This window comes from Pecten maximus, chromosome 16, assembly GCF_902652985.1.
Source record: "Pecten maximus chromosome 16, xPecMax1.1, whole genome shotgun sequence".
Lineage (NCBI taxonomy): Eukaryota > Metazoa > Mollusca > Bivalvia > Pectinida > Pectinidae > Pecten > Pecten maximus.
Genome location: NC_047030.1, coordinates 31,574,181 through 31,599,657, shown reverse-complemented (window position 1 = coordinate 31,599,657; position 25,477 = coordinate 31,574,181). Strand labels below are relative to the sequence as shown.

General features: G+C 36.4%; 1 protein-coding gene across 2 annotated transcripts in view; it reads left to right on the top strand.

The window, feature by feature from the left end:
* The first annotated feature begins 20,933 nt into the window (after positions 1-20,933).
* Positions 20,934-25,477, top strand: part of LOC117344818 (protein split ends-like) — a 60,014-nt gene continuing 55,470 nt past the window's right edge. For both annotated transcript variants that reach the window (XM_033907645.1, XM_033907644.1), the window contains exon 1: positions 20,934-21,114. In XM_033907645.1, the coding sequence (XP_033763536.1) occupies positions 21,032-21,114 (83 nt within the window). In that variant the 5' untranslated portion in view covers positions 20,934-21,031. The remainder of the gene's footprint in view (positions 21,115-25,477) is intronic.

Sequence of the window (25,477 nt, the reverse complement as noted above, 5' to 3'; positions counted from 1 at the left end):
AGACGAGGCCTAGTGGACGGAGTCGTTGGGGCGATAAACTACAAACTCACTCGGTGAGACGAGACCTAGTAATAGAGTCATATAGGCGGTAAACCTCTAACAAATGCTAAGTTACACCGACAAAACACTGACAATAGTCAGTGAGACACAACCTAGAAATACGCTAGTATATGGTATGATCTTTGTTAAAAGCAAAGATTTTTTTTTTCTGAACGAAACAAAACAAAAACAATTAAATACCGACATGCAAAAGAAACCACAATTCTATCTCAAACTCGACAAAACGAGGGCAAGATACGCTCAGAATATGGATCCGTATGGAGACCATTGAATGTTCGGGAAGGAAAAGCGTCTTCAGCTTCAGTGACGATACACGTCATGCTATAGGTTCGGCTAAAGTGATAAATTCCATGAAATAGGTTTTGTTGTTTCGTTTCAGTCGTTTTGATAGTATTTAGTATGTCCGTTATGAACGGTCGATATGGAGGGGGCCTTTACCGTTTTATTCTGGTTCATTTGATGTTGATTTCGCTCTCCAGAAAGAGTATATATATCACATCTTTATTTAGTGAGAGAGCCAACAAAAATGACATGCAAAACTGAGGCAGACTATCAAGCCGAGGCAGAGGAAAGACGAAATCCGCGCAATTAGCACGATGTTTGTGAGCTGGTGTTGATGTACTGTACCTCAATCATTCTGCATGAATTAGTGACTGTGTTTCAAGATGTTGTTGTTTCCGCCTTCTGAGGTATACGCACGAAGTTAATATTACCTGAAAGACCATTCTGGTTGAGAATGAACCCATGTCATGCATTATGTGGTTCGTAGAGTCAGTATCAGACATTCGTTTAATTTAATCACCGGATCCAGTATTGACAATGCCAGCTCTTCCTGGCCATTCCGTTCTATACTTTTGAGCTGACGCAATTTTTGTTCCAGTTGCAAGTACACCAGTAACCCCCGCGCAAATTTTCTACCATAAATCCTTTCTCAGTTCGGCCTGAATATGTTCAAAATAGTTGGAAGAGAAGACAATGCTTTCTTTGTTTGCACCTTAATCGGTGGGGACTACGTGCGTCCAATACCAGTAGTCGGTTCAGAATCTTATAAATGATCACAGTTCGTTTTTTGTCACTTTTTCATTTGTGTCATTTAGTTGAGCATTGAACATACCAGAGTCTCTAACGCTCAGCATGTTGGGAGTGAAACGAATGGTTAGTCTATTATCGGTAGAATGTAACCGGGTGGTGTGTCCTGTTGGAGGCGTTTGGCAGTATATTTCAGTGAGATAGCACTATAAAATCGGCATTAGTTCCGTGCTGTCCAAAGGAGACAAACCTGAGCACACCACACGTGTAGGTCGCATTCAGGGAAGACCATAGCTGTTGACTGGGCGTTAAATAATGTGAAACAAAACTAAACAAAAACAGGGTTAAAGTGTTGAAATTAGACTTGTCAGTTTTCTTTATCCGCGCGATGACTGAAAGTTCTCTTACTATTTGTCGATTTCTTGTGTATATATTCGCGGAGGTAAAAAAGTTTGATGAATAAACTTATTCCATTTTGTTAACTTCACACATCAGTCAGAAAATTGCCAAAGCAAAATTACCGGCCTGTATGACAAGATGACGGATATGGAAAAGGTTGCATGAACAAAATTTGAAAAAAAAAAAAAATTAAAAAAAAAATCAAAAATCAAATAATGAATGGACACACATGCCTTGAAGCGTATGACGTTTTTCAATATGTTTTTTTCGTTTAATGAAATATCGTGTTTCTCAAACTGACATGAACACACTGCCTCCAAGTCATTTTAATGACATATACAGCCCTTGTATTTCAAGCTGGGTTTAATTAAGAACTGTTTCTGTCATTTGAAATGATTGCTAATACCAAATTGATACGAAACTAGCTTTATGTTACAGATTCTAGCGGAAATGGTGGGTATCGATCCGTCGTTATAGGGAACACGTCAAAGCCTTATTAAATCTAGGAAGGCATTTCCATTGTGCCACGGAAAAGGAACAGCATGCCCGCTGTTGATGAACGACCAGTAAATATGATCGAGGATATCATACATCATTGTATATGACGTTGTGATTGACAGGACGCGCCGTATATGACGAGATGACAATTATTAAAGATATATATATCTAAGCTTCCAGCTTATGAAATTGATCGACGGAATCTTTGATTTTAATTCGCTTCTGCGACTAGCAAGCTAAAAGAAAGAACGCTTACGCCGAGTTCCATAATCTCGTTACAAATGGAGTTGAATTTAAGATCTTTTATTTTACTATCAGTGGGTTTTTTTCGCAAATAATGCTGAAAACACATTTTTCTTTCAAGTTGGTCCTGCAGTAAATTTGGCTCTACAACCATTGCCTCCATTGTGACGTCATAACCAATTCTGCTTTTTTTCCAACGTCACTTTTTAAATCACACTATTACTATTAAATCGCTATATCACAGCTTCATAGCTGTCTCAAAGTGGGTCACAAATTATTATCTTTGGTAAATGGACCTTTAGTAACCAGCCAAGGTCTTTCTCAACTCCAAGGGTAGCATGCAGCCGGAGCTGCCATTTAGGCGGTAGCGGCTTAAACACGACAATTATTGCACTGTCCTACCACGTCCTCATTCAAGGATACAACACAGTGTCCGTGCCGAGACTTGAACTATCGACCATTAAATCACCTAGCCCACTGGTGCCTCCCAATGTTCCACAAAATACTATCCAGTAAAGTTCACATGAGTATGCACCTCACAAAGCACGGTTATTGGAAACAAAAGAACGGAGATGTTCAATAAGTTTGGAATGGGTTTTCGTAATATACAGAGTAAAGAAAGTTGTAGAGGATATAGTTTTCATGAACGGCTGTTAAGGATTGACCAAAGCGCTGAAGTATACAGTATCCCATACAAAGAATGGTAGTTAGTATATTTTCAAATGCTTGGCATGAGGCACTAACACAACATTGTTTATAAGAACTCGGAATCTATAAATATTGCCATACTGACAGCAAGCATCTCACCATTGAATAGATGGGTTTTATGTAGAAGAGATTTTAATGATGAATGGAAAGAATGGTACTCGTCCTCTCTGACAGTTAATCTAATGTTCCATGGTCTTTTTTACCTATCCTCTGGTGCAATTTGTCTTCCACAGAGTTTATAAATATCCTGAAAACTCACATGTCATCCAATGGGATGAGTCTCTCAATCCTCCGAACGTTCGTGAAAAAAACTCTCATTGTCAATCATTGTGGAAATTGCGAAGATCGCAAGTTTCTACACTTGACCATAGTTGCATTGCGAAGTAGAATAGAAACGTGCTGAAGTAGACAATATTCATGTCATCCAAATTCAGCTGTTGTCGCGTTTTCTTTAGTCCGAGTTTCCTCTGGCCCTGACACCATGTCTTGTGTAGGTCAGGGCCAGAGGAATCTCGGGCTACGTTTTCTTATGATTGAAGTTAGGGACTAACGGATAAAGATTACTTCCGAGAAATAACAGGGTACCTTTATACCGGAAGTACCGTGGAATGTTTGCTGGACAGACTTGTGGAGTAAGATAATTGTTGGTGAATTCGGCTTTTACAACGTGTCTAGACGCTGAATAGTGTAACTATCTAACAGGCTAAACATGCTAACAGGCCAAATTTTCAATATCGCTCCTTCTACCTAAACGCGAAGGAGCGAATGAGGGAAAACACGATAGCGAAGAAGCGAAAATACGTTGGCTAAGGAGCGAAAAAACTATGGCGAAGGAGCGAAGTTCGCTCCTTCGCTTCTTCGCTCCGTCGCCATCATGTTTTCGCTCCATCACTTCTTCGCTCCTTCGCCATCGTGTTTTCGCTCCATCGCTTCTTCGCTCCTTCGCCATCGTGTTTTCGCTCCTTCACTCCTTCGCGTTTAGGTCGAAGAAGCGAATGAGCAATATTGGAAATTTGGCCCTAACGGAACACCATAAGTATGTGTGTTTTGTCGCCTTTGCTGTGTGAACAATGATATTTCCTTCAGAATACATTGCAATTTTACGTTCATATTAGCGAAGCAGTGCCATGAAAGCATATTTGATTTTCATCTCGTAGTCTAAAGAACAGTGCAGTAAGGGTATGCCATTCATTACGGACGCTCATACACAGACTATTGAATGATCAGAATGATTGGATATATTGCAGTGTTGATTCAAACTTCCCTGTAGAACTACAGCCATTCATCCCTTGCCGATTCGTTTCACCAACATATTAAACTGCACTTGGCACCTAATACAATAGAGAACATTGGAAGGTTTGCAATGTCAGCTATGACAGAAGGGTGCCAATTTGGGTTAATCTGCGGCCACTCGGTGACAAACACAGGAAGATTATTTAAGGTCAGCTGCACTTGGTATGCTATTCAAAACATCAAGTTGGCTCACCGAAATTTCGGAAGTCAAAAGTCAGAGGGTGAAAACTTAAATTGTCATTGTTAAGGGTCATATAAATTTAATATTGGAGTAAAAATAATAGTTTTATTAGTTTCTTCTAAAGAGGCATCAGGTAAATTGAGTTAAAAGAAACACGTAAAAAAAATGAAAAAAATAGGTCATATTGACCTAGTTTAGCATGTAGTCAATTTTTATATGAAATACCTTAAAAAATAATAATGAAAACTTTCACTTTTCAACTTCATTATAGCTTAGCAACAATGTCAATCACTGTTGAAAGGTGAGTGTACATGCTATTTTCGCAAGGAGTACGTGGCGTTTTACATACAAGTTCTGACAATGATTTATTCTTTAATGAACGTTTCCTTTTTTGACAAGTTGTACATATGAAGATACTCCTGCATGAGAAAGCATAATAGAAGAACAATATTCAACGTCGAAAATATGCCTTCAGTTTATAGAAACGTCTATATCTGGAACGTATGATATAGTAAAATATCCCATTTTGGCCTGGCAAAGAACTTATGGTTTATTTGATATTGCTTATACCTGCAATTGGAGGGATTGGGGTAGAGAGAAGGATAGAAGTCTTAGAAAATATATCTCTTTGTCAAAAGAGTTTTCTCCCCTTTGCCGTGCGCTACCAGTACTGAATACATTTCAGAAAAGTAAGTAACAACGACAGTCACATCATATGGAAATGAGATTTATTATTAAGGGCTATTTAGAATACTATTGAAAAGTGCTAATATAAAGTGTCGTTTGCACAATCAAGTGTGTTTGAACCCAAAGGTCATAGACACAATTTGATACTGTGCATCACCGCTCGATAACCCCAGATTAATCATGTTGCTATTTCTGAAAGTACAAACCATCCCACTCGATGACCCTGTGGTATTTTGTTTGATGCAATATACCAGGATAAAAACACCTGCTATATTTTCATATTTATTGATACAGGTCCATTTTGCCAGTCGCCCCTACTTAATTTCCACACTCAATATTGGCCCCCAGAATAGCTAACGAGTCAAGGAAGAACGAAACATATCTGTATGGTATAGTTTAGTGTTCATTGCATGACGTACAATATATGTGTTACTAAATTCACATTGTAGTGAATAAATAACAATGAATCTTTTAATAATTTGTTGTTGTTGTTTTTTCCTTTGTTTTTTTTTTTTATTTGTCAATACTCTGAAAAGTCTTGTCCACCAGTTGTTAGGAGAAACAGAATAATAATCACGCACATTCGTGGGGATTGCAAAACGATAATTATATATCGAAGTATATAAACAGTGAATATTCCTGCAGAAAAAAAGTCCCAAATGATAATTATATATATATTATTTTTATATTCCTTCGTTTATGGTTATGTTTTAGTGCTCTGCATTAAGATTTTCGTGGTTTACCAGTATACGCGTTGCTGTTCTAAATAAAAATTGATTGTCTAAAGCGATAAACAACAACAAATATGTATATCAATATGTTGGTTAATCAAACTCCCTCGGTAACCCCAGACAAGCCAGAAACATCAGATAATTAAGGAATACGTGTTAATTGGTAAACGAAACCCCTTTGATTGGCCCCGTACACTATTGTTTGGACAAATTAAGTACAGCATAATTAAGGAATACGTGACTGTATTGGTAAAAAAAATCCCCTTCGGTGGCCCCATATAGAACTGTCCATATAATTAAGGAATATGTGTGTATTGGTACAGAAATCCCCTTCGATGGCCCCATTTAGAACTGTCCATATAATTAAGGAAAACGTGACTGTATTGGTAAACAAATTCCCTTCGGTGGCCCCATACAGTACCGTTTGATGTGAAGCCAGCTGCTGCTATAATCCGCAGGATTCTATGTGAAGGATTGCGGCCTTGCTTCCGCTTCAGAGCTCCTCGAGCCGAGGAATGCAGATCCACCTGAAAGTAATGAGCAGGTGGAAAAGACGTTAGGCTCTGATGCCGTTATTATCTTTTACGTCACGCCATATGGCCATCCGGAACTCCTCGGGGTTTTTTTTTCAAAGGCTCCCTCGTAGATTCCTTACCAGAAACATCCAAACACACCTTCGTAATTGGTATATTTCTGGAGTTGAGACATTTATGTGTTATCGCGAATAGACTGATTTTTATGCTCTGTGCTGTATTTATCTATCCCCGACTTTTTAAAAATAAGCGTTTTTCTTGGTAACTGTATTGATCGAAATAACAATGGATTACATAAGAGATCTGACACGAATGTCTGTTTTATGAAACGAGAATATAAGAAATTTTGACAAGCTTTTAGCGGTAAGCCTTCAATAACAACACTCTACCGAAAAGACTGGCATCCGTGCTTTCAACTTTGAATGTAAACTTCTGGTAACTACATAGTGAATCCTAATTTTTTCTCTCCTTTCGGAATTGGATTGATAATGTTAAAATCCATGGTCGACAAGTTTGCATTCGACATCCTGGAATTTGCTGTTTAACGTCTTATCAACAACTATGGTGATGAAGGACGCCTCACCTGTGTGCGAGATACATGGGTGTGTTTGTCTCTTTGAGAGCGCGGAATTGATGCAGATTTCATATTGCTTCTTCTCTGAAGCATACTGCCGAAGACACCCAGTATAACACCATACCCGGTTACATGATACTGACAACGGGCAAAACAGTCGTCCCAAACCCGATCAATTGTATAGACTCTGATATGTACTGTCCAGGAAACAGAACGCAAAGCCTTCCTAACAAAGACGAATGCAATCTACAGACCAACAGTGAGGATGGGCCGGGGTGGCCGAGTGGTTGAGGTATCCCGACACAATAAAAAAAAAGGTGTCCCGACACTTTATCACTAGCCCTCCACCTCTGGGTTGCGAGTTTGAAACCTACGTGGGGCAGTTCCCAGGTACTGACCGTAGGCCGGGGGTTTTTTCTCCGGGTACTCCGGCTTTCCTCCACCTCCAAAACCTGGCACGCCCTACAATGACTCTGACTGTTAATAGGACTTTAAACAAAATAAACCAAAACAACCCAAACCAACAGTGAGGCATTGTCAATTGACATTTGAAAGAAAGGAGTTGGTTCGAAAGATAAATATCCCAAATTTAGTCGCCTCTTTTTATTCATATCTGGGTACAATTCCTTCGCCTTCCTTGCAGGACAGACATGGTTGATGCCTTTAATATCCTAGTTACATGGCTAGCAAGTATCTGGCCTCCTGGTGTCGTCGATAATAAAGAAGACGCTTCCCCGACCTTAACACATGGTCCTATTCTCCGTGAACTTGTTCCAGAATGTCCATGTTAATATATATCGTGTTCCTATTTCCACTTGTGTATCTATTTTCAATAGAATTTCGATTTTTTTAAAGAAAATATGAAAGATATAACAAAAATTGAGGTTTGCTTAAGAAAATTCAATAAAATGTGAAAATATCGAAGTTCAAACAAAACAACGATGGAAATTCACTTCTGATACCAAAATGATGTCTTATTCAGTTGACAGAATAATGTCTTATTATCGGGTCCAAACTTACCATGATATTTCACTAAAATGTGAAAAAAATGTCTTAAGCTGTTAATACATGCATACTCCACTAAATATCGATGGAAAAGCGCAACGCAAAACGTAACAACAACAATGACAATATTGCCTGTTACTCGTCAGTCCGAGTTTCATCTAGCCCTGACACCTTTATACACCAGACATGGTGTCAGGGCCAGAGGAAACTCGGGCTAGTTACTCGTCAGAATGGGTCAAGCGTCTGATTGAACCAGAAAGTACAATTAGCGAGAATGTCCACAGAACGCTAATAAGCACTATATACATAGAGGGGAATGGTAACCCAGCAACATGAAATAAGATTCGACCGTAATTGGATACGATTGACACACTTCCTGAATGTATAGTAGACAGTTTAATTAGATAATCAAAAATAAGAGGGCGTCGAGAGCGACAGGTTGTTTACACAGCGGCGAAGGTCTGTTTACTCTAACTGCAGTTTAACAACATACGCTGCTGTGTTCAGTATTTAATAGTTTGCCAAGCGATTTCTATAAATAGCATATTAGCCCAACTATACAGCTGGGCAGAAATAAAGTGTATTCAAGCCATTAAATCATTTTTTTTCAGTATATTTGGTATGTACCTGGTACGAGAACTGTCCAAGGGCAAAGCTTATTTAGTTGATTTGACCTTCAATGTAACCACATCCGATACGCAGCTTCCTGATTCTGAGTATTTTTAGTTTCCCGTCATTTGATCATCAAAAAAAACTTATTTTCTTTTCACAGTCCTGTCTATTTAGAAACGTGTCGGATTCTCCCTTGGTAAAATCTTTCACAATTTGGGATTTGATTTCTCGTTGGTTTATGAAGGAGCAATGGGGGCTGGATAAATATTCTATAATAAAACAGAAGGCAAACGAAGAATGCCTCATGAAATGTTACATCCGAATCTATTTCGAAATTTACATGGCTCCTAAAATTCCATTCATAGAAATGCATAGGCTTGTACAAAAGACAAACTGTTGAGTAGCCCCTATCGGTATGAATTCGGTCAGACAAAAATACTCAATACTGAATCATCTAGGACTCGTCAGTATTGTTACGGGGGAGTGTGAAAATCCATAAGGGAGACAGAGAAATAAAATCGAGCATATTAAACACTATCGATAAATGAAACAAGAAATATCTTTAAAAAAGATAAACGGCATAGTTTTAATGCTGATAGTTATAATTTAAACTGCTGGTGAAATGAATCAACGAACTAATGTGTTTCAGCATAGCTAACAAAATTTTATCAGTTTGAATCATTTTTGGTGATAATAAGACTGCATTTGAATCAGGAATATGATTTTATTAATGTGTCCTTTGAAAAGATACATCCACTTATTCATCTTGCATTCAATGTTATCTTTGTTTCGTTTTTAACTGCATATCTGCATTTTGCATTGACCGCTACATTGACCAATCACATACTTCATCTTGACCAGTAACGCCACCTGTCGCGTCATATCCGGACCAAAAGAATATTATACGGCTATGCCGAAAAAATGAAGAGATAATATTAGCAATGGACACGGGAATGATAAGACCAAGTTGGACCAAGTTCTTCAGAAAAGGGAAATAGGAGTACAGATCGACGAGAAGATAGCCTTCCTTTCTACTTTCGTGAGCTTACACCAAAATTCTGTTAAACAGCTTTTTCATGATATTGCTGAGGCCCCAGGTAAAGGTTGCAGTTCACACAAAAGAAAGTGTATCGACGTCACAGGAACGAGCAAAGTAGAAACACAGAACTGATTACCGGGACTGAAGGAGATACAAAATGTTTACCAGAGATTAAGAAATGTCATCAATATAGCTAAAGGGGAACCAGTAGATTCGTGGAACTCTAAAAATTTCAGTTAGATAAGAGCTCATATAGAAAAAAAAAATATCTCGATATATTACATTGCAAGCATGATGTCAGAATTTATTCTGATGTACAGTTTTTTTCCAAACAGCCAAGGACTAAGGAATAAATCCAGACACTCGTTGGAAGACAAATTGATATATGATAAATGTAGACACTTGTTGGAAGACATTGAGATGATAAATCTAGACACTCGTTAGAAGACATTGAGATATGACAAATCTAAACATTCGTTAGAAGACATTGAGATATGATAAATCTAGACACTCGTTGGAAGACATTGAGATATGATAAATCTAGACACTCGTTTGAAGACATTGAGATATGATAAATGTAGACACTCGTTTGAAGACATTGAGATATGATAAATATAGACACTCGTTAGAAGACATTGAGATATGATAAATGTAGACACTCGTTTGAAGACATTGAGATATGATAAATATAGACACTCGTTGGTAGACATTGAGATATGATAAATCTAGACACTCGTTAGAAGACATTGAGATATGATAAATCTAGACACTCGTTAGAAGACATTGAGATATGATAAATCTAGACACTCGTTAGAAGACATTGAGACATGATAAATCTAGACACTCGTTAGATGACATTGAGACATGATAAATCTAGACACTCGTTTGAAGACATTGAGATATGATAAATATAGACACTCGTTAGAAGACATTGAGACATGATAAATCTAGACACTCGTTAGAAGACATTGAGACATGATAAATCTAGACACTCGTTAGAAGACATTGAGATATGATAAATCTAGACACTCATTAGAAGACATTGAGACATGATAAATCTAGACACTCGTTAGAAGACATTGAGATATGATAAATCTAGACACTGGTTAGAAGACATTGAGATATGATAAATCTAGATACTCGTTAGAAGACATTGAGACATGATAAATCTAGACACTCGTTAGAAGACATTGAGACATGATAAATCTAGACACTCTACACATTGAGATATGATAAAGAGAATTTATGACCCGATTTCCAGCAGAGAAAATAAAACTGATCACCAGTGTATCTTGATTCAGGTATTTGAGGCATCATCTACCAACGTCACATTTTAATTTCTCCTACAAGTATCCTCCTTTTTCTCTCTTCTCCCCTATCTTTCCCTTTTCCTCTATATTTCTGCTCTGATTAAGATAATATGATAGAATTATTATATGCTTTTTATCATTAGGTCATTGCTACGTTTTGCATATGTCTAGTTGTATTACGGACAGGACATTGATAAGTTGTGATAACTTGCGTCCAACCTTTTATGCGTGGTTTGCAATAAAATTGAATCAAATTTAACAAGAAATATCTTTAAAAAGAGAAACGGCATAGTTTTAATGCTGGTGGTTATAATATAAAACTGCTGGTGAAAAAAATTAACGAACTAATGTGTTTCAGCACGGATAACATTTATATCAGTTTGAATCTTTTTTGTGATAATAAAACGTGTTGCATTTGAATCAGGAATATAATTTTATTAATGTGTCATTTGAAAAGATACATCCACTTATTCAGCTTGCATTCAATATTAACTTTGCATCGTTTTTAACTGCATATCTGCATTTTGCATTTACAGCTACATTGACCAATCACATACTTCATCTTGACCAGTAACGCCATCTGTCGCGTCATATCCGGGACCAAAAGAATATTATACGACTATGCCGAAAAACATATAGTATTTGATTTTATTGGAAATCGTAATCTATATGAGAACTCACAATGATACAGATTCAAAAGGGAAGCGAAGAGGCAATAACACGAACCAACGAGTCACACAAAACAAGACAGGGACGTCATCACAAATGACAGAGATAGAGATAGAACATTTCGTGATCGGTTCTCGTCAGTTCGATTAAAAATGAAGCCCACAGAGCGAATTAAAACATTTAACAAGTATTAGCTTCCCAAAAAGCTAAGGGGGCTACCGGTTCCAAAAGCATTATTTATTAATAAACAGTTCTAGTACAGTTTGAGATAGTCTTGTGACTAGAAGCTCGGGCAGTTGTGCTGTGAATTTATTTATGAGAGAGATATAATTTGGTGTTAAGTGTGTCCACGAGCGAACAATTGTTAACCTGTTGGTCAGGTGGTACTGTGGAGTTTCTCTCGTATGCATGGCTCTCTGGTTTTATCGATTTTCAACCATAGCCATACACCAGCGCCACCATGCGTTGAATAGCAGAACAAAGTCGAACGACCCTGTATGAACATTCGGATCTCTCTGATTTTATCTATCACATTTTGTTTGCAATTGATTATCTCAATTGTCCCTCTACGAATGATGACATCACAGACAGCAGGTAACCAATCACTGCTCATAAATTATGCCAACGAGTTTATAAAAGTAAACCGACCATTTTCAAACCGTACAGTATGGCTGGTACAGCGACCAATTATAATGCTACAATCATGAAATGGCAGTGATAATGATATCCATATTATACATAATTACAAAACGCGTCGAGAAATGGATCATGAAATGTACAGATTCTATTATAACCACTCCGGTAGAAAACCCTGACTACGTAATGTATTCATCAACACGGACTCTTTCCTCTGAATCCTCCAATATAACAGTGTTGATAGCGAATCTTTAACCACTCGTCAGATGAAAGGCCGCAAGGCCGTAATAGCGGACGTAAAATCCGTTAAATTGAATTTGATTAGCTTTACCCAGTAGTTAAATACACGCTATATTTATAGAATCTATATTTAGATTTTGACTGTCGTCATCGAAGCAGAAGACGCTTACCCTCTGGAGCATCTGGTCCTCACACATTTTCAGTGATCTTTGTGGAAATTGATCTTTTGTCAATATTATCTACTCGTTTTATAGATTTTGAATTAGAATTTTGTATTTGTTTACATGTAAATCATTATTACTCGATGGATATGAATGAAATCGTATAAATAAATTTCGCCTGTCCCATATCTGTTACAATGAAATTGTTGAGGTTAAGTGCACAAAGGCCTTGATAACAATATCCGACTTTCAAAAAACCATCATCATGAATATTTGACATCCCGGCAGCATCATATGAAACAAAGCCCATAAATAGCTTATGTTTAGAAAACACTTGGATACAATAGACTTGATAAAGTCACAATAATATTGTTTCATTGTTCAAGGTAACTAGTGATGATTTAAAATGCATATTCTGCAATTTTACACAAATACTTGTCGTGCTTGGACGAACTGATCGATTGTATATAAATAATTCAATGCAAAACATCCCACAGCTGGGTAGTGATAAAGCCAATATGTATACCGGAGAGCGACACACTGTCATTGCTAAAACTGCTTACCTCAGTAATATATTTATGATATGCATTTGAAAGCTGATTATTGAAAGTTCAATGGGGACAAACTATGATTTTTTTTATCTACAGTGTATATCTCTATTCTTGATATGACGAGTGGTATTGACGGAGGTCATTTCCCTGATCATTAAGCACACTGATGATATTTTGTTAAAATTTGGTTTGTTTTTGTTTAACGTCCTATCAACATCCAAGGTCATTTAAGGACGTGTGAGGGTTTTGGAGGTGGGGGAAAGCCGGAGTACCCGGAGAAAAACCACCGGCCTACAGTCAGTACCTGGCAACTGTCCCACGTAGGTTTCGAACTCGCAACCCAGAGGTGGAGGGCTAGTGATAAAGTGTCGGGACACCTTAACCACTTGGCCACCGCGGCCCCTTAGTTTTGTTAAAGATTAACGAACTAGCTGCATATCATTTATCCTGGAATGAATTCAGATCATCATATAGACACTCCTATCGGCTTCTGATCAAAGTTGAAGACGAGATATGTTTATGATGTGGCAATGATATGATCATTTCACTGGGTTAGTACAACTAGAATGTATTTGGTTAGTACAACTAGAATGTGTTTGGTTAGTACAACTAGAATGTGTTTGGTTAGTACAACTAGAATGTATTTGGTTAGTACAACTAGAATGTATTTGGTTAGTACAACTAGAATGTATTTGGTTAGTACAACTAGAATGTATTTGGTTAGTACAACTAGAATGTATTTGCCTTTAAAGTACTGTACAACGACACAAGATATTGGCACCTTTCAATACAAAATGATTGTTTTGTGTAGTAGAGCCAAATATGACTTGGATTTCAAAAGCACTTTAATCCAAATTCATATATAAAACTGTATCATTCAGCTTTCTCGTCCCACTAGGACTCGTCAGTGATGCTAGGGACACTATACAGCTGTCTCGTCCTTCTTTGACTCTAAATGCGTTTTGATTGGTTGACACGGTGACCTTTGACCGGATTTTTTTTAATCACGTGGTTCAATGCAATTTGATTGGCTAACATTTGAAGGCCGCTTCACGATGACTCAATGTGGTTGGGAGAGCCCGATTTTTCGAAAAAAAATCAGCTTGTCTTACGTCAATCTTCACTTGTAGAAGTGTATTGGTGATAGAAGCAGGTCGTACATTGGCCGACAATGTCCAGTCACCATATGTTAGACTTTTATCTGTATATTCCCATCTGGCCCATGCTCTATGTGTCTCCATCTCCACGACCTTTGCTTTCCTGATTTCCTCGTCCACTTTCCTGTTGTCATATTGGATCATATTCCTCTTTCCAGTCTTTGTTGTTTCCCATCGCTATACTTTTGTCATCCAGAATACCTGTCGTCTTACACGTGTCATACCACAATTCTTTGTGTCTCAATTCTCCTTGGTCGACTGCATTGCTTGCAGACCACACCCTTCATCTCGGACCTTGTCATCCCTGAAGCCTCTCATAGTCATCACCTGTCTTGCGTTCGCTATCCTGAACTTCTCAATAAATTATGACATTCGGAGCTGTAACCTGTAATTTTTTTATTGGTGTGCGGTAGAGGCTGACACTTGTAAAACTCGGTGGTATTCCAAGCCATCTACGCAGGAACTCACTGACTTTCCCTTCCAAAGCTTCCGCTTTTGTTGTGGTTATCTCGTATGATGTGAGAAGCCATCCCAGTCCAAGTAAAAGACCCAGCTGGTAAAGCCACGCCTTGAATCCTGGCAGGTTCCCTGGCAGGTCGCTCTTTTCAGTCTTTTTCAGTCCATCCTGTACATGTGCTTGACTAGACATGAAGATCGATAAAGACCAAGAGAAAGCTTTATAGTCGACTACTCGACATCATGACCTCACTTGCACATATTCTATTTCCTTATACGACATTACGTCATACGTGTTCGATGCTTGTGTTGTTATGCCTGGTGGTTCCGTTGTCAACATCTTAGCTCTCATTTTGAGAATGTGACTTATACCATATTTGACCTAAATCAGTATGGCGGGTGTCGTCAATGAAGAAAACTCTCTCTCGGATCACCTTTTCGTATTCTCCTTGTACCTTGTTTTATTGGTCTCAATGAAAATCTATTTTTTGTTAATATTTTGCACTCGCTTTCTCGATTTTGATTTTGAATAATGGTTTTGTTATTATGTTGATATTCCTTGTTGATCCTGTATTCCCTTGTTGATTTTGTTCATACTGGAATCAACCCCAAACCCTTTATCGGGTCCACTAAGAAGTTGATGTCGTCCTCCATGATCTTCATTGTGAATCTCTCCGTTACCGCGCCGCTTTTGATAACTTAGCTTCCTTGGTTTGAACCACAACCCTTCCCATCCAACAGTAACTTCCAGAACTGTCATAATCCATCGCGCATGGACACGTGTTGTTACGTCACTGTCAGGACATCCTTGACGGCTGGGAGACAGCCGAATCCCTACGTGGTTTTCGGCGGACTCTTTGCTCGTGTCAAGATTTTATGTTTGTCTTGATTTCCAATCAGTTCGTATTGAGATAATGACGAAATCTTCTCGATTCGTTTTACTGCTGTTTCAGACTGTGCTGACTTATACATTGATTTGTATGTTAATGACTTACCTCTTTTAAACAAAACATGTACCTCCCATATGTATGCTGATGATACAACAGTTGAATATTCCAATAAATCTATTGATGTCATCAATGATAACTTAAATGCTGATACTCAACTTATTTCCGAATGGTGCAAATCAAATCAAATGTGTATAATTACTGACAAGACCAAATCAATGTCGATTGGTACGCACCAGCGTAAGTGTAGACAGAATCAGTGTCTGAATGTTATTATTGATGATTCTGTGATTGAAAATGTAACAACTGAAAAACTTCTTGGTGTTACAGTAGATCATTGTTGATCTTGGAATAGCCAAACAGAAAATGTGTATAAAAACTGTCTTTTTACATTTTTCAAATGAAACGTTTAAGTCCATTCCTTAGTGAGACTTCTTGTGTGACATTTTTTTAACTGTTTTGTGAATCCCCATTTTTTTTAATTATTGTGTAAACATCTGGGGTAATACTTCTCAAAATAACACTGGCAGGCTAGATAAACTACTAAAAAGGGCTGCCAGGATAATCTTAAAATGTAATTTTAATACTCCATCCTGTGATATGTTTAAAAACTTGAACTGGCTGCCATTCTCCAAACGCGTTTTGTACACCCAGTCAGTTCTGATGTATAAAGTTTTACATGGCTTGGCTCCTAATTATTTGAATAATTTTAAATTTGCCTCTGCTGTCCAGTCAAGGTCTACTAGAGCATCGCCAAATAATTTATTTTACATTCCTGCTTTATTAAAACAAAAATGTTAAAGAGATCTTTTACTTACCAGGGTCCATCTACATGGAACATTTTACCAGAACATGTCAGGAATTCTACGTCACTGTTATCATTTAAACAAAATGCCAAACGATTTTTTATTGACTCATCTTAAATTATACCAGTAATAGCTACTTTATCAAGACTCTTTCTGGATATTACTTATATGCTCATCTGTGATATTAAGTGTTTTTTATGTCTATTTTGTAATATACTGTACATATTATGCTTTGTGAACTTGACCAAAAGGGAGACGAGTCTTTGAGGGGCCGCGGTGGCCGAGTGGTTAAGGTGTCCCGACACTTTATCACTAGCCCACCACCTCTGGGTTGCGAGTTCGAAACCTACGTGGGGCAGTTGCCAGGTACTGACTGTAGGCCGGTGGTTTTTCTCCGGGTACTCCGGCTTTCCTCCACCTCCAAAACCTGGCACGTCCTTAAATGACCCTGGCTGTTAATAGGACGTTAAACAAAAACAAACCAAACTTTGCCTCATTTTGTTATCAAGTTTTTTAAATAAAGACTTTATTATTATTATTATATGCCTCGACAGTCTCTCTTGTTGGTGTTATTTTGATGCCCATCTTTTGGTGTTTTGCTTTTCCTGTGAATTATTCTTTTTGACTATGCATCTCCCTTCTTCCCCTCTCCTTCCTCCTATAACCGTCTCAATGCTCGTTAATTCACACTTTTATCTTTGTTGTCCAATCTATTCATATTCTAAATACAATGGAAATAAAGGTTATACAACGAGTGGTCGTTGTATGTGATATTTCTTTCACTCGAGTTAGTATTTGCTCAAAAGTTAGCAAAAATAAAGGTCATCGTGTCAACCAATCAAAACGCGTTTAGAGTTTATTCCGCGTGTGGTATAAACTGTTTGATATCCAAATGTGCTGATAACATAAATGTTTAAGCCAATGAAAATGCTTGTTACATGCAAGATTAAATCATATCAGTTTAGCCATTCAAGTTCATTTATATATAACGAAATAATGATATAACTCCAAACTTCAGGAAATCGTTAGTACAAAAAAGTTAATATTTAAAAGCAATGATGGTTCATGAAATGTTATCCGTGGCCCAATAGGGAGTATGGCTATTTGTTGACAAATCGGCAGGTAAATCGTTATATATTATCCCCAGCGACTTTGCCGCGATACTTGAAGACGTAAGAGGCTTTCGCCCGATGTACTCAATGCCTGTTTATCCGAGCAGCTGGGGTCTTCAGAAGTCCTAATAAAAAAATGATACTTTATCTTAAATCACACACGAAAGGCCTGAATTGGGAAAATTTTATTCATTTTTTTCCCATTAATTCCATTCAAAATTTATTTAATTAATGCAATTCTGAAAAAAAATGTGGTGTTAGAAAATATTTTACCTGTATACTTAATTTTGTTATCGAAACCATTTTAAGAACGTGAATTTTATTTGTGTTCTCATAACAGAATGTCGACATATTTCCCTTTTATTCGTTAAAGACATTTACCCGTATGAGCCTCATTTTTCTTGCGTTTTTATCGATCGTTTTGCATATCTGTGTTATCGTGGTTTCTGTAAGGATGGGGTGAATGAGTCGTGTGTTTAGATATTTAAAGTTTACTTAGCATGAAGTATTCTGGTATTAAAATATCTGCATATATTGGATGATGTGGATATCGTTATAACATGTCCCCTTTATTGTTTATGTGTTACAAGAAAACTACCTTCATTAAGATTAATTCAAAGTTATAATTCGTGTATAATCCTTTAAAATGTCCCCTTTATTGTTTATGTGTTACAAGAAAAATATATTCATTAAGATCAATTCAAAGTTATAATTCGTTGACTGTTAATATGTTTGTTTGTAAAACTTTGTAGCAAATTAATAAAATTTCTACAATGTTTGCCCCTTTCCCGAACCCCATGTTTGCATACTATCGTGTATACATAATATACACAATGTATATACCTATATATACAATGTAATTAAAATCATTTCAATAATTTACATGCCTGTATACCCGTAGTCAGTGCCAGCTCCGACAACTGGTCTATCTATCCCCAAAGGCGTGGTAGTTGCGTTCGCAACAGTGCACGTGACCGTTAAATTAGTCCATGGTTTCCGGAACGCCCCTCAACGTAAACTCTTCCTTGGTAGGATCTGACACCCCTTTCTGGCTAAATGGACTCGTCTGATGTACCGTCACTCTCCCACATAGTCTATCCAACGGGCTTAGATCGATAACGCGGCCTCGACGAACTACTAAGCGAACCCAAGCGACATGTGGAGTTTCGTCTTCTCTTGCCCAAAAAATCGATAGAACGAAAACAGCTATGATGGAAGGACAAATATTGAGCTACATTGTACTTTCTTGTACCGGTTTTTTCAACGTTTAAAATCCAATCCAAGCAGTATGACACTGAAAATCCTTGATTAACCGAGGCAATATTCGACAGATGGAGAATTTGTACAAAGCACAACTCATGTTCTATAAATAAACTCTTAACAGAACGGGTCTTCTGGGGTTTGAAAGCGTTAACCATAGTGCTTTGTCGGCTGCTAGCCACGTCAAGGAGACCGAACATACTTCAATGTCAAACTCCGCCATATTGGAATGTTGTGTTTTGAACAGTCTTTTTACAAGTTGTGTGTGCGGTTGCGTACGGCTGTTTGGATGTTTATCAAATTAAAAATATAATGAAAACCATTCGCCACGAGCTTTATTTCAGTTTGGTGTAAATCCGTCACATCCTGAATTGTAACCAGAAAACAAATCTAGTATATATATATATATATATATATATGTATGTATATGTGTTCTATCAATGCTAGTCGAGTCTTACGACATACAACGACGGATGTTAGTAATAATAACGACGTGCCACACCCTAAGAAATGTATTCCTGAACCCTAAACACACATCGGACAATTAATTAGTGACGGTGTGTGCTAATTGACATCATATTTTGCCATGTGACACGAAACGGTCCCTTTATGCGTTTTCACCATTATGACTTGTAATTTACACATTGGTCTGACAAGCATAATTATTTGTATTGTCCGGACAGTTGTACTAAACACACACCAATATTGTACATGTTTATATATATATAAACACTTATCGGAGTGACGTGTCAATTCGTGTCATATATGATTAAAAATATTCCCTGATTATACAGGAAAACGCCTAATGAAATGGCATTGAATATGCTAATTTCCGAAACGTGAATTGTAATTACCATGAGCAAACATATACATATTTATATCACAGATACGAAGCACCAAGACATTTATGCGAATCGGCGAAGATAAACGCGTGGTATTAAATCACGTGGTATTCAATATAATCAAAGTATAAAAAGTAGGACGCAGCATGCTGCCGAGTAGCTCGGAAAGGTCACCGTCTGCTAAACCGACCTCATAGCTTGTTCCGCCATTAGGCCTGTACGTCTAGCTGTGGGGCAGGAACTTGTTCGCACAAAGGCAGAACCATTCATCACTCTATCCCTGAACGAAGTCCGAGATCTTAAACAGGGTCTCTAGACAAAGTGAAATCAATTACATTGTAAAATGAAATACATTGATCCATAATAGGAATTTCTTTATTTAATTTTAAATTTGAAGATATAGTTAAATTTACAAGTAACATACACGAACTTATTTAAAACACGTCCACTTATATTATTTACGAAATATTAACTTTAGTACATTTATATTATCAGTATGGTTGTTTAAACATTACAAAATAACACATCTGCCATGCTAATTTATTAATGGGTAACTACGGTACTATTATTTGAAGTAGAGCAGTAGTCTATCATAGTAAAAAGTTTGTCTCAAAATGATGTATACTGATATAATTACTGGCGACGTGGCATGATTCAAAATTAATGTTTCATTAATTCGTTCTGAATATTGACATCGACATTGTTGTTCACCTATCAGCGAGCTGATCTAGCATTGAATGTATAGTTTAATATCTAAGTCATCCAATTATCTAATTCAAGTTTTTATACATTTATTTCCCGTGCATATACATATGAAATCGGTGAAAATGTATTCTGAAATTATATACTTTCCTATAAATTATGCAATGTATTTTAGAGTAAATACGGTCTGTTGTGGTACTTTGAATAATGAGCGGGCACCTGTTTAGAACATAATAGCATATTATTTACATCAAATAATTTGATTTTGGACATTCGTTGGCCTATGTGATCATAATTAACGTAATAATTTATGTTTATAAAACACAATGTGGTCATAAATTATTAATTCTTGCCACGTTTTTATATTTTAGATAGAGAATAGTATTTTGAGACGACCCCCGATTCTTTGTAATATATTCGCAAGATCAGTCGGTCGAAGGTCACGTGTAGGTGACGTCATGGAAGGGCATGAATTATTTTACTATAGGAATAGCGCTATGAGAAAAGTGAAGGATGTACAGACGTGTGATATTGAAACAGTGAAATCATGGTAACTAGCATCAACCCAACGTAATGTAGGAGAAAAAGCTATGGTTCGGGAAACTAGGTACCTCTTCGTAGGAAATTTACCGGAAAAAGTCACAGAAGATGAGGTGTCTGAACACTTTAAGCGGTAAGTATGCGTGCATACCGTCCAAATGCACGTTGACAATGCTATGAGCGAATGGGGTCAGCCATTTTATGTGGGCGCGTTCTGGAAATACTTTGAATGATATTAATAACATAAATCTACTAGCTTACACATTGATATGAACTTATTTATGGCGTTGTTCTGTATTTTGTAAAATGTCGAGATTTGAAATGTGATTTCATGCGCCATGATGTCTGACAGACTTCGATTCTTCACACCGATTTGCATTGGTTTGTTTATGAAGTACACAGCATAATATGGAACCTCATATATATTGTCTACATGGATAAAATGGACGTTTGAAGTTTGATGTATTTCATACGTTCACTTGTATTAATATCGTGTTTCAAAGTGCTTTGTTGTGAACTTGAATTAATGCCTAGCTTGTTGCTTAAACGTACTGGGAATCTAACGGCGATGTTAATTCACATTTCAAATAGTATATCTAGAAACAAACATGTTTGATTGTAAACCAATGAGGAATATCGGTTCACGTTAAAATCATAATATTAAAGATCCATGAGTATGAATTATCAATTCCTAGTACTGTATATATGGTGTAGGTGTTTTGCTTCAATATATTTATAAACGACTTCCCCCGGGCTGTAGAGAATTTAGTGTCCGTTTCATCACACACCTTGACAAGGGAAGCGGAATTCAGATGTAATATTATGTAATGATGTGCCAATAATCTTACCACATGTTATGAAATGGGCCTTAACTACAAGTACAAGTAAACCAAAACAACTTGCATTCATGATTGCTGTGACAGGAAGATATTATAGTATTATAGAAAAGGGCACCTGCTTGTTGCTAATTGATCAATTAGATAGAATGTCATATAAAATAGTAATATTGAGATTATTCTCTGATAAAGAAGGCATTTGGTCTAAAAGTAAAACAGCTCTAAAACTATTTTTTACTCCTAAAAAATATATAGATATTTATTCAAGCATTACAGCAATATATTGTTATATATAATCTTTTAAGGAATGCAGCTACTAAATATTTCCTTAATTGAAGTTTTGTAAAGTATTAAATGCTAATTTGCACATTTGAGATTGGTCGCTGTGATGTGAAGACAATAAAAGATGTGTTTAATTTGAAACAGTACTCCAATATTGCTGTACAATAAACCAGTTCAACAGCCTGATGTGTCATTAGCCTTAGATGATGAAAAAATAGTGTTGTCATCATCAGTGTTGATATTGAATGTGTTTTTAACCTTTATATTATTTACAGTAAAACAAAACTTCACTTGATTTTATCACCAAAATGGATTTATGTTAATTTTGTGGTTACCATCTTGGATCATTGAAGTCACGGTGAAGATGTTACAATTTAGGTGACATTTTGTGTGATGGATTAACAGGGAAAATATTCACTCATTTCCATCCTTTGATGTTTCCAGTTTGGATTATGCTTTACTTGTTTATGGGAATACATGTTCATCATCCAGGATTTATGTATCAAAGTGTGTCGCAAGGATATAAATAAAGGAGTTTTGTTACACCTGCAAGAAAGGAAAAAAATAATTATAATATGGCATGATTTCTTATAAATACATGGATTTGCTTTACCATCAACTTCCTACAACTCAAAGAAATTGTTAGCGGGTCATTAGAGAATTTGTTTAATGCTGGTTTTAAGGAAATCCTTCGGACACAAAAAAAGAAAAGTTTAAAACCTAACGGCTCTAGTCTGAGCTTGCCAAGTAGCATGTGGATATAGATTAAAGTAATTGAATTCAGCTCGCTGGCCAGCTTTGAGAGATTAGTTGAGGCCAAGCATATGAAAACATTGGTTAACCGACTTCAATCTCGGATATTTTTAACAATGTTCAAATGGAGGTGGATGATTTCTAGCAAGTGTACTTTAAAAGATTTTAGACAGGATTGAATTTTGCTTTTATTTTGATTCACATTTCTATCTTAGTAATGAATTAAATAGTTGCTTTCCGGCAGAACTGAATCTTCAGAAAGGTGTCTAATCTAAAGTTAATGGATATACATGTTTATATTGTACACTTTCCTAGTTTTGTTACCAATGCTATATTGGTGAATGTCTCGACACAAAAACAGTATAAGATTATAGGTGAATGCTAAAAGTCTTTGAAGTTGGGGATCCTTGATAAGCCACGACAGGACAATGGGCAACAAGTATTTTTTTTTACTGGGCCGTAAACGCTTTGTATTTGCAGGGTAAATACTAATACCGCTGTATACAGTGTGACACGATTCAATGCCTTTACCTGTCGACTCAGAGTGAAAGAACCGCCACACACACTAGGGGCAGGGTGGTTTTTGTCCTGACGATTCCGAGTATGACCAGGTTTTAAAAATTTGTTATCACAATGACACAGCTTGGTAGGTCAGCTATATACACGGTCTCCATTTTGTATGTTGCTTTTAATTTTAAAAGCTCGAACGTTTCAAACTGAATTTGAAAATTATTCAATGAAACAATTGCAGGATATCATTTGGTTGTTTACTGGAATACATTACAATTTTTCAGATTATAATATTTGAGTTATGGACTCGCGTTTTTTCTGTGGACTTCCTTAATTCTCAGTGCCAACATATCTTTCTCTAGTATTGGAACCTGTCAAATTTTTTAAAATTATGTTTTGGGCTTGGATAAAAATTATATACAAATTACTGCTTACAAGTTAAATGACTTAGTTTATCTATACATTTTAGCTGTATGGTTTAGAAAACTTGATATTTTCTATGAATAAATTGATATAAATTCTGGGTAAACAAACTATTCATTGACTAGTAGACATATATAACTGGCTATGTTAAAAAAAAAGATAAAAAATTAGCAATCCTGAATGTATCTTTGTTTGCATCAAATGTTATAAAATGAAAGGACAAGGTGACCTGTCCTAATAGTACTGGTAAAATTATGGTTCAATTCCCTGTGTTAAGTACAACAGACATAAGTTTGGATTGGAGGCTAAATTATTGGATTCCTCTTGTTGGTTTCCATGGAGACTAATGGTCAGTATTGGAAAGGTAATTTCTTTGGGTCCATTTGTATCTATGATATTGAAGGTGTTGCTGCAAGGTCTATAGATACAAGTTCCTGTTAATAATGGCATCCATAGTTGTGAAATGGACGTTTATAAGTACACATATAACGGAACAGCAAGCTGTTGTATTCATTAGGTTCACAACAGGAATGGCATGAAGAAATAGTCACATTCAGCGGGTTCAACATGTGGCTTGAATAAAAAAAAATATATATATTGTTAGAAAGTTGGTTTCAGAATGTATATGTGGTTCTGTGCTGAAGAAGTATGCTTTCCTATGGTCAGGCCGTCAATTATAGCTAGTTGTTTGTTTCCAACAAACTGTCAGAGGCAGACATTGGCTAATTACTACCCAGCTGAGCAAATCATGTTTCCATATATATTAACACTAAAAGCCTCCATAAGTTCCTGTCGAGAATAAACTTGTTTGTTTGGATATATTGATAAAAACATCATTACCACTTTGATTTAGTTACTGTTTTACATTTTGTTTATTCCAGAAGAAACTTAAGATTGGGATGTTAAATAGATGTTAGATGAAGAATTGCATAATGATTTAGGATAAATGAACTAACTGACCATAATTATTACATTCCTTTTCCATTGTATTTTGTATCTCAAAATAAAAAAGTTCATTAAATATATGTATAAAAAATATGTCACAATGATGTTACAACCAAAGATAGATTTAAATTCTTCTAAAAACACAAGTTGACAAAATTTTCCATGAAAGTAAATTTATTTATTTCTATAATTTACAATTATATTAGAACAAAAGCTTTAATTGTTGTTCAAAAAGTACAGACATTATCTCCGTCATTTTTTGCAGATTTTCATATTCTAAAGTTGAGGAAATCCAAATGTACTTCATTATTTATGTGGTGTATTTGAAGAACCATTTCACAAATTTTATCTTAATATGGTCATGCAGTTATGAAGTTTTATAATTTTGCTAACCCAATTGCAGGGCTATAATGTGGCGCAATTCCAAATTCATATTAATTATTCAATATTCTAACCAAAATTCACAGAACATGTATATCCATGAAAATTTCCTTCCCAATTCTCCTGAAAATGGGGCAAAAGGGTTCGATCCCAAACTAGAAAAAATTAAAGAAACATGGCATTTTGTAAATGCCCATGGTCATAACCTACCTCATTCCATCAAAGTATTGATGACCATAATACAGCTTGTATGTGACTACCTGTTACCCTGGGGGAATGTAAACACATATGCTTGGCATTTCAGATAGGTCATACTCAGGTCAAGGTTATGGATTGTGTATACACTAGAGGTCAAGGTCATAGATT